Source organism: Mauremys reevesii, linkage group 13 (assembly GCF_016161935.1).
Source record: "Mauremys reevesii isolate NIE-2019 linkage group 13, ASM1616193v1, whole genome shotgun sequence".
Taxonomy (NCBI): domain Eukaryota; kingdom Metazoa; phylum Chordata; order Testudines; family Geoemydidae; genus Mauremys; species Mauremys reevesii.
Genome location: NC_052635.1, coordinates 29,971,037 through 29,985,166, shown reverse-complemented (window position 1 = coordinate 29,985,166; position 14,130 = coordinate 29,971,037). Strand labels below are relative to the sequence as shown.

Here is a 14,130-nt window from a genome sequence, read left to right as displayed (position 1 = left end):
GACTGCTTTGACTCCCCCCCCCACTTGGTAGGCAACTCCCATCTTTTCATATGCTGTGTATTTATACCTCCCTACTGTATTTTCCAATCCATGCATCTGATGAAGTGGGTTTTAGCCCACAAAAGCTTATGCCCAAATAGATTTGTTAGTCTCTAAGGTGCCACAAGGACTCCTCGTTGTTTTTGTTGATACAGACTAACGCGGCTACCGCTCTGAAACCTGTCAACAACCAGAGTGTCCATTCCAGCCCACTCTTCAGAGATCTGCATTGCTGCAAATGCAAGGGAGGTGGAAACTACACCTTTGGCCACCTTTGCCAAACTCAATACACTCGGCTCCCACTTTGACAAATGCTAGAGACACATTTTGTGTCTGAAGGATGCAGATTATTCCCTTTATTTGTAGAATTATGGATCAGTGCATCACTCAGCTGATCTTTCTCTTGAAACCTCATCTCAGTCTCTGCCCAGCTCAGAACATCTGCAAGCCCTGAAAGGAAAACAAACATCGGTGCTGTTTCTCTAGAGAGAAGTATCATCGAGTGCAGTGATTGGGCTTTTCTAGGCCTAAACACCAACCCACAGTGAGAGGGTAGCTGCTTATCCGCCTTGGAATCTGCATGCGTCATGCTGGGACTAATGTGCTAATGTGGATGAGAATTATATCTGGCATAATCCTATTAGTGTCGATGGGAATGATGGGATTTCATTAAAAGGGGGGAAGGTCCTGTTAATGTGGGATGACCTCCTCCATGGGGAGGCAATGTGTTCTGTTAAGGTCGATGTGTTACTCACAATCGAGGAGAGCAGGCTTCAAATGTGAGCTCTACATGGCAGGGATTGTCTTTACTAGACTGGCAAAGTGCCCTGCGTACGTATGGTTCTGTATAATGAATACTCAGTGAAGAATAGGCCCAACTGGTGACCTGGATCAGGCACTGCCATTATTGGGAATAACCTCAGCAAAGAATTCAAGGAGACACCTACAAGCTCTGCACTGGATTAACCCAATTTGCCCTGCCCCGTCTGTGCTGAGTGGCAGAGACAAGAGTGTCTAGCTATGGAAGGAAAACAGGAAAGTATTAAAAGTGGCCTCGGGGCACAGCTCTTGCTTGTATTGCTAGCGTGGCTGGGTTCAAATCCCTCTCACACCATGGCTGGGGGGGTGAAAATTCTAGGTGCTTCGATACAGTGGAGAGGAGTGGGGTATAAGAACCTATAGAAGAGGGGACCCCCATGCTAGTCCAGCTGCCCCTTGTCATGCTGCTACATAGATGATTCCAGGTTAGGTCCCTCATTCAATCTCCAGCTTCCCAGAGCCAGCAAGGACTAGGAATCGTGGCAGTGCACAGGCAGCAAGATGAGGGGAAGCACCTCAGCTGTCTCTGCAGTGACTCCCTCTGGCCATTGACAGGATTAAGAAGGATCCAGCCTGGCTACGGGAGAGAAAGTCGCAGTGACTCAGTGCCTAGGAGAGAAAGTTACAGGGGGATGCCAGAGATGTTCTCTTCAGTCAAAAGCCAGTGTCCGGAAGCTTACAGGGAGCAGACACTGTCACTCCTGGTACTGGATGGTGAGAGTGTGCTCCAGAGTCTCGCCACATGACCGAGTGCAGCAGGGTTTGATCCATCGCTGGGTCGCTGGTCTACAGAGCACTTTGGGAGCTGGTACGTGGAGCCGCTTGGGCAGGCCTTCGAACAAGCACTTCTGATGCAGATCAGGAGGCTGGGTTTCCAAGGGCAGCTCAAGGTTACTCTGCACAACTGCAGCATCTGTATCCATGTCCTCAGCATCAGTGACAGGACTAGCACCAGCATCTGCTTGAGGCTTGTCTGGGTCCTTGGAGGAGACACTTGTCCTAAAACAAAATCCAAAATGAAACATGCTTGTTTTCCATTCCAGCCATCTGCAGATTCCAAACAGCTTGTAAAACAGTCCTCCTAACCCAGCTCTCCTGGAACTGGCCACAGAGACGACCCTTTTGACTTAGCATGCAGCCCACAGAGAATGGTAACCATCATTCTGGCAATTAGGCACAGGAGTGAGAGAAGCCAAAAAGAAACATGCAGGGGCCATTCACACAAGAGACATCATCCTCCCCAATACAAAAAGGAAGAGGAGGAACTGTCTGAGTAGCTCAGAGACAGAGGGCAGGGTGCAAGCATTGAAAAGGAGCTACTGCGAAGAAAGAAGAATGTGGTCCTGCTAGATGACTTGTAGTGAGGGACCTGGCTACTTTGGTATGTTGCCTCTCAAGTGCCTGGACAAAGGGTTGAGGTGGGAACAATGACATGAGTGAAAGGAAAACAATGTTTTAGAGATGATCACAGTGATCTGGGCTGTGACTGTCCTCACATACCTCCATTATTTCAAACGCGTGGCATTTTCATCATGCTTTCTGTGTTCAGAGCACTGGACAGAAATTAACTAATTAATCTGGCTCACAGCACCCCATGAGGCCGGGAGGGAACTCATATTATCCTCCTTTCTCAGACAGGGATACTGAGACAGAGAGGTGAAATGACTAGAAAATTGAATGGTAGGACTGGAAGGGACCTTGAGAGATCATCTAGTCCAGTTCCCTGCACTCATGGCAGGACTAAGTATTATCTAGACCTGGGGTTCTCAACCTTTTTCTTTCTGAGGCCCGCCCAGCATGCTGTAAAACCTCCATGGCCCACCTACTGACGGGCAGCTACTGATTTTCTGCATATAAAAGCCAGGGCCAGCGTTAGGAAGCAGCAAACAGCAATTGCTTGGGGCCCCATACCACAGGGAGCCCCATGAAGCTAAGCTGCTCAGGCTTCGGCTTCAGTTGGTGGGTCTCAGGGCCTCGGGCTTTAGCCGCATGCAGCGGGGCTTCTGCTTTCTGCCCTGGGCCCCAGTGAGTCTGATGCTGGCCCTGCTTGAAACCTGCTCGCAGCCCCACAGGGGACCCCAGATCACTGGTTGAGAACCACTGATTTAGACCATCCCTGAAAGGTGTGTTTGTCTAACCTGCTCTTATAAATCTCCAATGATAAAGATTCCACAGCCTCCCTAGGCAAGTTATTCCAGTGTTTAACCACCCTGACAGTTAGGAAGTTTTTCCTAATGTCCAACCTAAACCTCCCTTGCTGCAATTTAAGCCTGTTGCTTCTTGTCCTATCCTCAGAGGTTAAGGAGAACAATTTTTCTCCCTCCTCCTTGTAACAACCCTTTATGTACTTGAAAACTGTTATCATTGTCCCCCCTCAGTCTTCTCTTCTCCAGACTAAACAAACCCAATTTTTTCAATCTTCCCTCACAGGTCATGTTTTCTAGACCTTTACTCATTTTTGTTGCTCTTCTCTGGACTTTCTTCAATTTGTCCACATCTTTCCTGACATGTGGCGCCCAGAACTGGACACAATACTCCAGCTGAGGCCTAATCAGCATGAAGTAGAGCAGAATTACTTTTGGGGGTCTTGCTTACAACACTCCTGCTAATACATCCCAGAATGAAATTTGCTTTTTTTGAAACACTGTTACACTGTTGACTCATATTTAGCTTGTGATCCACTATGACCCCCAGATCCCTTTACACAGTACTCCTTCCTAGGCAGTCACTTCCCATTTTGTATACGGATTGTTTCTTCCTACGTGGAGTACTTTGCATTTGTCCCTATTGAATTTCATCCTATTTACTTCAGACCATTTCTCCAGTTTGTCCAGCTCATTCTGTTTCTAAATGTCTGATTTAGAAGAGGAAATAGCCCAAGGCCACCCGCTGAATCAGTGGCAGAGCCAGGATTAGAACTCAGGACAGTCTGACTCCCAGCCTCTTCCCGACTGTCATTTCATTCTGCTTCAACAGTTGTACCTCCCTTCTCCACCGCCCAGCTCTCCGGACTCCAGCCAGCCTGTGCAGAATGGGCTGCTGCTGCTGCCCTTGCCAAGCATTCAAAGTACAAGTGCATCTCTGTCATCTCCAGACAGCTCTCTTCCCCGGGGTCATTACAGGATACAGCTCAAAATTGCCTTCTTTGATTAGAAATCCCTGTATTCCACTTACTGTAGGTCACGTCTCCTCTAGTACCTTCCCTGATCGCTCCAGCCCTCTGGCACTAGCCTCTTGGAGAAATCTGGGCATGACACCATTTCCCCCTTTTTAAACCAGGCATTCGGAAGCAGAAATCAGACTGTCTGCGGCCCCTTGGAATCATGGCTGAGAGGTGGCCTAAAATATTCTGAATGAGCTAATTTCACTTTTCACTTCCCCTTTCACTTCCCACCTTTCACTTCCCCTGCTTTCCCCCGTGCCCCCAGTCACACTTCCTGGCCCAGCCTGCAAAGACTCCCCATCCCACAATGTACTCACACAAAGATCACCATCATGTAACCATCCTCAGGTTCATGCATCATGCCCATTAGACAGAGTCACAGGGAAGCAAAAAGCCAGGGATTCCGTTATACAGGGACTCACCCAGAGGGGACAGCAGTGAGGTTGGGAGGCTTCTGGAATGCCAGTGACTTCCAGTAGCTGACAGCTAATGCACGTAGCCGGAGGATCCTGTGATCAGCGTTCTTCAGCAGCTTCAGCAGTGACAGCTTCTTGAGTATCTGCCAGATCGGGTACAGTGGGAATGAAAGGCTGAAATACTTTATTGCCTTCCCTGGTCTCATGAGGTTATCACAGCCAGAGAAGGAAGCAGAAGCTACAGGCCAGTCACATCCTTTCCAGCCCCTTGAGCCAGCATGTTAGACAGATCCCCAGTTGTGCATCCCATCTGGGCCCTTGGCCCACAGAAGAAAGAGACACTGAGACGTTGACATGCACGTCATTGCCCTCCCTTTAAATTCCAGCCAAGAACTAGGGAGAGTTCGAGACAGACAGACACACAACTACTGGAAGAGTCCATGCGCTGCAGCTCAGCCTGCAGAGGGGTAGGGAACAAGGCTCCTGACATGCACAGACCCCACACTACCATCCAGTTTTACAGTGTCTATTGCCTCGTAAGTAGGGTAACACCTATCTATCAGGGGCTGGTACATGTAAAAAAACAGGGTGGCTTCTTACTGTCTTTAGATGGTTCTTGTCTTGTTCCATGTCACTCAGCTGACATGCTCCAGTCTCCACATCTTCAGTCTGTGAAAGGGAAAGACCAGGCACACTTGAGGCAATAGATTTGAAACTAGAGTGGACAAAGCACTAGCAAATGCACTGTAGGGGACAATTCTGCCCTGTCCTCTGTGGGGGCCAGTGTCTAGATGGGACCTGATCAGTCTTTTTCTCATCTCTAATGTCTTTGAGCCTATGAGTCATTGCAACATTTAAAAGGCCACTGCTGGATAACCCTAGCATGTGTGCAGCATCGCTTTAGACTTCTTTAAATCCATGGCCTTGCTGGAACTTTCCCTACTGCGTGTGTTTGTTATTGCTTTCATGGTTGAGCCCCACCAAGGTGCTCAGCATTATACAGAACATGTAGGAAAACCAGGTCCCAGCCCCAAAGGCCTGACAGTCTACATCATTCCAGTCTAAGGGCAAATTCTCTCTTCCCCCACCCCACCTATTCAATCCCTTTGCCAGTTTCGAAGAGGTTGAGGGAGGAGGATCACTACAGCTCATCACAGGGTCTGAAGAAGGACTGACTGTACCTGGTGAACAAGGGCTTTCTTCTTCCCTGGGGCCTTCATTGTCATTCAGGGATAGTTCTGTAAGGGCTTTGATGGGAGGTTCTGTGGCAGACAGGCAAGATATCTGAGAGGTACCTGGGAGCTCCCTCTCTCTGAAATGCCACTGGTCCTCCCTAGAGTCTGAGGTCTTGGGGTGATGTCAATTCAGACAGAGGCTGTGACCTCATTTATCTGTGACACCAGAAACCACATGTCAATATTGAGGGTGACAGGGTGTGCTGGGGAGTTGCAGATGGGGTGGGGGAGAGGAATAAAGAGAAGGGTGTAACATCAGTAGTGAGGGGTTCTATCTCCCCCAGATAGGACAGTTTCCAATTTAACATAGGAAACCTAGAAGTGGAACAGCACAGCAAACGTTCAGGGCAGGGGACTGGCAGCCAGGACTCCTGGAGTCCACTCCCAATCTGCCATCAACTCAGTGGGTGACCTTGAGAAAGTCAGTCTGTGCCTTAGTTTCCTCATCCATAAAATGAGAACAGTCCTGAGGCTGTGGGGCTTTGTTAATTAATGTTTATAAAGCGGCTGAGACCCTGAGATGAAAGGGACTGTAGCAGTGCAAATTTAATTATTATTAAGAATAAATAAATAACTACCAGGAGCTCTCATGATTCCTGGCACAATACCTGGGGCTCTGGGTATTGCTGTAGGGGCGGAGGGCTGGCCTCATGATGAGAAAAGGTGGGGAAATATGAAAGGAACCGGCTTTGGATTTATTACATACAGAATGTTTCTGGTGGCCTCTGTCCTGAGCCGGCATTTCTGATACTAATAATTCATAATAAAAATGAATAGGTTTGAGGGAAAGGAAGTAAAAGTGGGTATAACAGGGCAATTTGCCCCTTTAATAGTCCAGGGGGGAGGGGGACAAAGAGTACCGACCCTGTCCCAGAGAGAAGCCTAGCAGGCAGGTGCTGGGACTCAGCTGACCAGTATTTCATGATTGGCCCACACTCTCAGCCGGACAATATAAAGGAGAACTCAAGCCATAGAGAAGGGGGCAGTCAGGACTGAGATATTTTCTTTAGTAACCAGAGCTGGCTGGTTGGCCCCAAGGAGCCCCCAGGGGTTGGAAAGGATCACCCCTTGTAGCTACTGAAGCTCAGAGGCCCCCAGTCAATGCTGACCAGGCTGATGTTTGTGTTAATTTTTTGCACACCTTCTTTCTTTCTTTCTTTCTTTCTGAAGGTGATATAAACAGGGCTCTGAAGAAAGGAGAAGAAACTAACCTGGGTGTGTCTGATTGTCTTTTCTCAGCTGGTGACCAGGGCCACCAGCGTAGAGTGGGTCTAAAGTGAGAGGCAAGTTCACAGACCTGAGTATTGTGACAAGTAGGCCTACTCCCACCAGAGTGGGGCATTCTGAGCTTACAAAGCTCCTGGCCTGATTTCTTTGTGTCAATAGAGCAGTGATACTCACATCTCAGTCGTTCAGGAGCTAAATTACACAAAAGAGCCACAATAGTGTGAATTCATTGCTTCATTTACTATAGTACTATTCATATTTAAACAGTATGATGGGAAATAGTGTGTGTGTGTGTGTGTGTGTGTGTGTGTGTATATATGTATATATATATTACACACACACAAATAAGTTAATAACTTAGTGCAAGTTGATAACTTAATTGGTTAATAACATAGTAGAAGCATTCTGACTGGTTAATAACAGAGTGTTTTAATATCGTGTGTTGCAAAGAGCCTCAGGAGACACATTAAAGAGCTACTTGCTCTCATGAGCTGCAGTCTGAGTATTACTGATATAGAGTGTAGATGACTCTAGCTGTAATGTTGTGACTTGACCTTAACCAGCACCAGATACCTGGAGTGAGTATGTATCTGACACAGGGAGCTCCAAGTCCAGTAGAGACTGGTGAGGAACTGCCTACAGACCTCTTCCCACAGCTGTGGTGTGAGCACACGTGGAATATCATGTCCAGTTCTGGGCTGCTCAGTACTTGATAGAAGGGCATTCAGGGGCTGGAGGGGCTGATTTCTGGGAGAGGTAAGAAGAGCTAAACAAACAGCGGGAGTGGGATGATTTGGTGTCATACACAGGGGGTGCACCTGAGATGAGTGGGATAAAATTCAGAAAAGGAGAGTGTAGTGTGAATATCAGAGGCAAATTTCCTGACAAGGGGAATGATTAGAGCAGTGGTTCTCAGTCCCTGTGAAGCTACATTCATAGAATATCAGGGTTGGAAGGGACCTCAGGAGGTCATCTAGTCCAACTCTTTGCTCAGAGCAGGACCAATCCCCAACTAAATCATCCCAGCCAGGGCTTTGTCAAGCCTGACCTTAAAAACCTCTAAGGAAGGAGATTCCACCACCTCCCTAGGTAATGCAGTCCAGTGCTTCACCACCCTCCTAGTGAAAAAGTTTTTTCCTAATATCCAACCTAAACCTCCTCCACTGCAACTTGAGACCATTACTCCTTGTTCTGTCATCTGGTACCACTGAGAACGGTCTAGATCCATCCTCTTTGGAACCCCCTTTCAGGTAGTTGAAAGCAGCTATCAAATCCCCCCTCATTCTTCTCTTCTGCAGACTAAATAATCCCAGTCCCCTCAGCCTCTCCTCATAAGTCATGTGCTCCAGCCCTCTAATAATTTTTGTTGCCCTCCACTGGACTCTCCAATTTTTCCACATTCTTCTTGTAGTGTGGGGCCCAAAACTGGACACACTACTCCAGATGAGGCCTCACCAATGCCGAATAGTGGGGAATGATCATGTCCCTCGATCTGCTGGCAATGCCCCAACTTATACAGCCCAAAATGTCATCAGCCTTCTTGGCAACAAGAGCACACTGTTGACTCATATGCAGCTTCTCGTCCACTGTAACCCCTGGGTCCTTTTCTGCAGAACTACTGCCTAGCCACTCGGTCCCTAGTCTGCAGGGGCGGCTCCAGGCACCAGCACGCCAAGCATGTGCCTGGGGCGGCAAGCCATGGGGGGCACTCTGCCAGTCGCCGTGAGGGCGGCAGGCAGGTTGCCTTTGGCAGCATGCCTGTGGAGGGTCCGCTGGTCCCATGGCTTCGGCGGGCCTCCCGCAGGCTGCTGCCGAATCCGCAGGACCGGGGACCTCCCGCAGGCAAACCACCGAAGGCAGCCTGCCTGCCGTGCTTGGGGCGGCAAAATACCTAGAGCCGCCCCTGCTAGTCTGTACAGGTCTGTCACATCTTACGCACATTTAACATGCGCGATTTCAGCTTTATGAGGTTGGCAAAAACAAAAAAAGAGAAAAATAACAATTTTAATACTGTACCTGTAGTGCGGGTGATTCCGCCCGCCATTCAACTCAATGTAATTTTGACTATACGCGGTTTTCGCTTTACGCGCTAACCGCGGAATGGAACCCCTGCGTAAGATGAGACTCGCCTGTACGTTGCTCAGGCTTTGGCTGCAGACCCAGGTGGCTGGGCTCAGGGCCCTGGACTTCAGCCCCATGTGGTGGGACTTCACCTTTCTGCTGTGGGCCCCAGCGAGTCTAATGCTGGCCCTGCTTGGTGACCCCCCCTGAAACCTGCTCGGGGGCCCCGGACCCCGGGTTGAGAACCACTGCATTACAGCAGCTACCAGAGCAAAGGCTGTGAGTCTCATCATTTGGGGCATTTAACAATGGACTATCAAATCTACTGGCAGAGAACAATCTTGCAGCTTCCCCCGCCCCAGGAAAGACTAGAGAAAATAGGCCGCCTCCATCTCCAGTTTCTACAAATATCCAATCAGTGCCCAGAAAGCAGACAGGTGAAATCAAGCCTGGGATGCAAAGAACATGAGGGGAAGGAGGGAAACTTGCCAAAGAAAGAGAGAACACAGAGCTGGAAAGCTGAAACTGCACATGCCTTTCAGTAGATTGATCTCTGAGAGAGTGGAGCTGCCCCAGTGGGGCTGGAAACACAGTCAGTGATCAAATATACAGTACAAGGAGAGTGCTAGTGTCTCCTTTTAATATCAGGACGGCTAAGTGAACAAAGATTGGTACTGTTGCTATTGTCCCTGTTACTTTTGGGGATGGTGGACCTGTGTATGTGTGCCTGCAATGCTGCACTGTTTGTGTACATGGGTGTGAGCATGTATTGGCCTATATGTGTATATGCATGTGTTTTAAACTGGGTATATATATCCAGCAATGCATCTGCATCCATGTCAGCATATTAGTAGCATGTCTCTGTGTGTAAAACACTGCTGTATTCAGAAGTGCTTTACCAGTGTGTGTGTGTATGTTTGTGTGTGTGTGCATGCCACGGACGGCAGCGTGCCGGTCGCTGTGAGGGTGGCAGGCAGGCGGCTTTTGGCGGCACACCTGCCGGAGGTCCGCCAGTCCCGCGGCTTTGATGCGGTGGCACTGGTGGACCTCTTGCAGGCATGCCGCCAAATCCGCGTGACCAGCGGACCGCCTGCAGGTACACCGCCAAAAGCCGCCTGCTTGCCATGCTTGGGGCGGCAAAAAACATAGAGCCGCACCTGCCTACAAGCAGTAAAATACAAGTATTTATACTTTCCCATTACATACATCAAAGGCTAATGGTTATCCTTTGTTTATACAAACTCCCTCCAGACCAGGGGTCAGCCGAGTCTTCTTTTATTAACTCTAATTTAAGGTTTCTCATGCCAGTAATACATTTTAACATTTTCAGAAGATCTCTTTCTATACGTCTATAATATATAACTAAACTATTGTTATATGTAAAGTAAATAAGGTTTAAAAATGTTTAAGAAGCTTTATTTAAAATTAAATTAAAATGCAGAGCCCCTTGGACCAGTGGCCAGGACCCGGGCAGTGTGAGTGCCACTGAAAATCAGCTCATGTGCCGCCTTCGGCACACGTGCCATAGGTTGCCTACCCCTGCTCCAGACATTACGTTATATCAAGGTTTTTGCTTAAGACAGCATTCCATTCTTATCAACTAAAAGCAAAGATGAGAAGAGCATCTCCTGCAACTCTCGGATGGTTAGGGTTAGGGTTTCTTTTCGCTTAATCCTTAAAGAGTCTAAAGACATCTACCCCCAGATCTTAATTTTCTGCTTCCACAACCCCACTTTAACATTTTCAGAATGAAGCAGTTTGATTTTTCTTTTTGAAATAAGCTTTTCTTTTTATTTTTTAATTTGTTTTATATTCTCTATTAGAATTAGAATGATTGCCATACTATTAAAATAAAGTCAAAATCAAAACAAAACATTTTGATTGATCTGAAATTAAACTGTTTTGGGATTTTCTTTTGCAGAGGATTTCAGAGTTTGTTCAGAACAACAACAAAAATTAGAAATCTCAAAATCCTCCATGAAATGGAATTTCTGTTCTCTGCAGAGCTCTACTGGCAAGTCGAAGTGTCTTTTGCTCTGGTGGCCATATTCCTCATTGTTGGGACCCCAAATAAAGCAGTTGGTCAGACTAATAGAAAACAAAGTTCTCACAAGGGTAAAAACATTTCCCTTTCTCCACTTCAAACCCATGGGGGGCAGATGTTAACTGTGGAGTGTGAGGTGGTTCCTTGGAGGATATGCATGGGACAGCATTTCAGGGGCAGTTGAGATGCCTAGTTCAATGACTTTCTGTTAGCTGAGTCCCCAGGTCTCAAAACATCTATGCTCTAGGCACATTGTGCTGCCAGCAGAAGTGAGGGGGGAGACAGTAAAGATGCTACTTCCTGCTATGAACCTCTTCATCAGTTCTGGCAAACACGAACTAGGCCAGTGATATATTTGTGCAGTGATCATCACCTGCCCCAAGACAGGAGCTACCTGCTCTGAAACTTCAGCAGGTGACTTGCATTGGGGTTTGAATAGGGCAGGTGCATCCATCTAATGAAGCAGCATAAATGGGAGACAGCCTAATTTACCCCTTTGTATAATGTCTCATCACATCACTGACATTGCCTCAGAAGCAGCATTAATGGACCTGGAATCATCCACCATCTCCAGCCCTGCCATTATCTCTGTGCTTCTCCTCCAAGCTTCCCAGCTCCAAGTGAGACACGTTCACTTCACAGCAGCCACATTGCTTCAATCCTGGACCAAAATCTCCCTTTTAAGGGAACAGCAAAATTTCAGGGATCAGAGATAGCATTTCAGCCTGGATGGACTGCACACTCTGGCTCAGCTGTAATTTGTTAGGAAAGAAACCCTGCCCTGTCCATGGCAAAAAGCCAATTTCCTCCTTTACTCCTGCAACTTACTGAACAAATCAAGCCACATCTCATGTATAGCCTCTTACACATGGTGCTTGCAAAGAATAAGATCTATTTTCACTGCTTTATGATTCAGTGCCTGGCTGGGACTTGTTCACCTTTCACTTGGCAGCTGACTTATTTTGTAATCCTCCTACCCCGTTCCAGTGGCCAGGGACCTGAGTAATCTCCTGTTTTCTGCAAACCTATAATAGAAGAAAGAAACCTGAGCAGGAAATGCAGGAGGAACAAGTCACATTGCATTTTATTCTGACAGAATGCTCAGATTACCAGCTTGCCTCAGGAGCTCTGGCAGAAACTGAACTCTGTGCCATGGTGATGAAAGAGCCATTCCCTGTCCGAGGTTTGCAATGGGGTCTTGCAGCTGACCTGTGACTATGATGTCATCTCAGTAATTCTGGCCAGTAGTTACTACGATGACCTGGAGAGAGACAGTTCAATTCAAGGAGACTTGATTGGCCCCACAAGTGATGTCAGTGTAAAGAAAAGAGCCAGGCCCTTCAGGTACCTGCCAGAGAGAAATAAGTTTCAACCTGGACAGGACTACATGCTGTTGACCCCTTGTGTCCATTTGCCAGCAGTGTCCATTCCTGACGGATTGCTGTGTAGCGCGATTCCATCTCTGCCTCTCTCCTTTCTCCCCAGGCCAGGCATTCATGGCCAAGAGCAGGGAGGACCAGGTTGGAACTTGCAGGGCTGTTTTACATTAAGTTAATTTGAGTAAAACTGATACTCAACAGGCAGTGGGGCCCTATTATAAAATGCCAGGATGCTTCAATGTATTCTACATGCAGAGGGCGATGTTGCTTAATTCTAAGAATTAAGATACTCTTTGCCATGGAAACAGTAAAGAGGGAAACAGCAGAGGGGTGCATGTTTGCTGTGTTATTTATTATTTGCCAGATTATGCCTCTCTTATTCCCACTGAGTAGTATTTTAGTCTTCAATTAGCTCTATTTAAAATCAAAGGGACTACTCAGACTAAGGGAGTACTGTGAATAACGGTGGCAGAATCTGGCCTTAAATCTCACGTTACAGACTGGTGCCAATTTAGAAAAAGAGACATACTATAGCAGAGATATGGGCTGATGGCCTGGCCCTGGCCTCTAGCTCCCATAGCTGAGAGTGTATATCAGGGAGGTCAGAAAGGAAGGTGTGGGACAGGAATTTGAGGAAGTAATACTACTGGGTAAAGCCACTCATAATACTGATAGGTGCAGTGCAAGAGGTTTCTGTACATTACCAATGTACCTCAATCCAGATCTGCAGTGGCCCTGTTGTTCTAATCTTGAGCCCCTCACAAACACTCTGCTGGGACCTCATAATATTGACCTGCAGTCCCTCTGCTCTTCCAATCCTGGGCTCCTACCAATGCTCTTTAATTCTGACCCCAGGCTATGGACAGAAACAGTCATGTGGAACTCTGGGGTGGGTTTTGGATGTGGATAAATAATCACATGGGCTAAACTGAAACCTCAGAATTAATTTAACTTCCATCAGATGGAACCAGGGACATCAGATCTGCACAAATAAACCTCCGTGCATGAGCTGTGAATCATCTCCCTCCCTCAAACCAGCCTCCTAGCATAGCAGGTTAACTAGCAGTGGTGGCAAGGGACTTCAGTTACAACCACCTAGTCCAGGGGCCAAAGTCAGCAGGGCAGCAAAGCAACAGTGTCCAAGTCAGGAACAACCGACGCAAACAAGTCCAACCTCTTCACTTGTCTGGTAATGTGGTGATGCAAACCCTCTGAGGCAGTGGGCTGGGTGGGACTGACAATGGTTGCGGGAAACTCCCTTTCTGGCTGTTTCATGCAGAGGATGGGGAGTAAATCATATTCTGAGGAGTTGTGAATTCTGGCTGTGATCAGATCCTGTCTGCCCAGAGCAGGGACTGGCACTAGGGAGGGACTGAGTCATTCTGTGGAGACAGAGGAAGAAAATAGCTGGTCTGCTCCTGAGAGCTCTGTCATTGACTCCACTAGGAGCAGAATCAAGCCCAGCATGTTTCAGTGATAGCCAAAGAGCTAATGATGAAAACATGCTGGATATGAGGCTGACAGAGGCCTCTAAGGGAATCTGTGTACTGGAGAAACAGGGAATCAGTTATGATAAGAATGGAGTCTGCAGCCCATTGCCTGCTCAATGATCATATGTGCAGTGCATATAGAGAAGCATCAGACATTAATTATTAACATTAGGCAGGGGGAGGCGGTTTTCCAGATGCACCAGTTCCTGCATTCTGTATATGTGAGCTCTCTCCACAGCAATTGCAGCCTGTTGCAC

At 47.6% G+C, this 14,130-nt stretch overlaps 1 protein-coding gene across 1 annotated transcript; it reads right to left on the bottom strand.

Annotated features, from left to right (window-relative positions):
- Positions 1-364: 364 nt before the first annotated feature.
- On the bottom strand, positions 365-5,800 carry TP53TG5 (TP53 target 5). The gene is made up of 5 exons (XM_039498222.1): positions 5,619-5,800; positions 5,038-5,106; positions 4,444-4,580; positions 1,539-1,857; positions 365-489 (listed from the first exon to the last, which is right to left on the bottom strand). The coding sequence occupies exons 1-4, from the start codon at positions 5,661-5,663 to the stop codon at positions 1,554-1,556; spliced, it is 555 nt and encodes a 184-aa protein (XP_039354156.1). The 5' UTR covers positions 5,664-5,800; the 3' UTR covers positions 365-489; positions 1,539-1,553.
- Between the last annotated feature and the right edge of the window lie 8,330 nt (positions 5,801-14,130).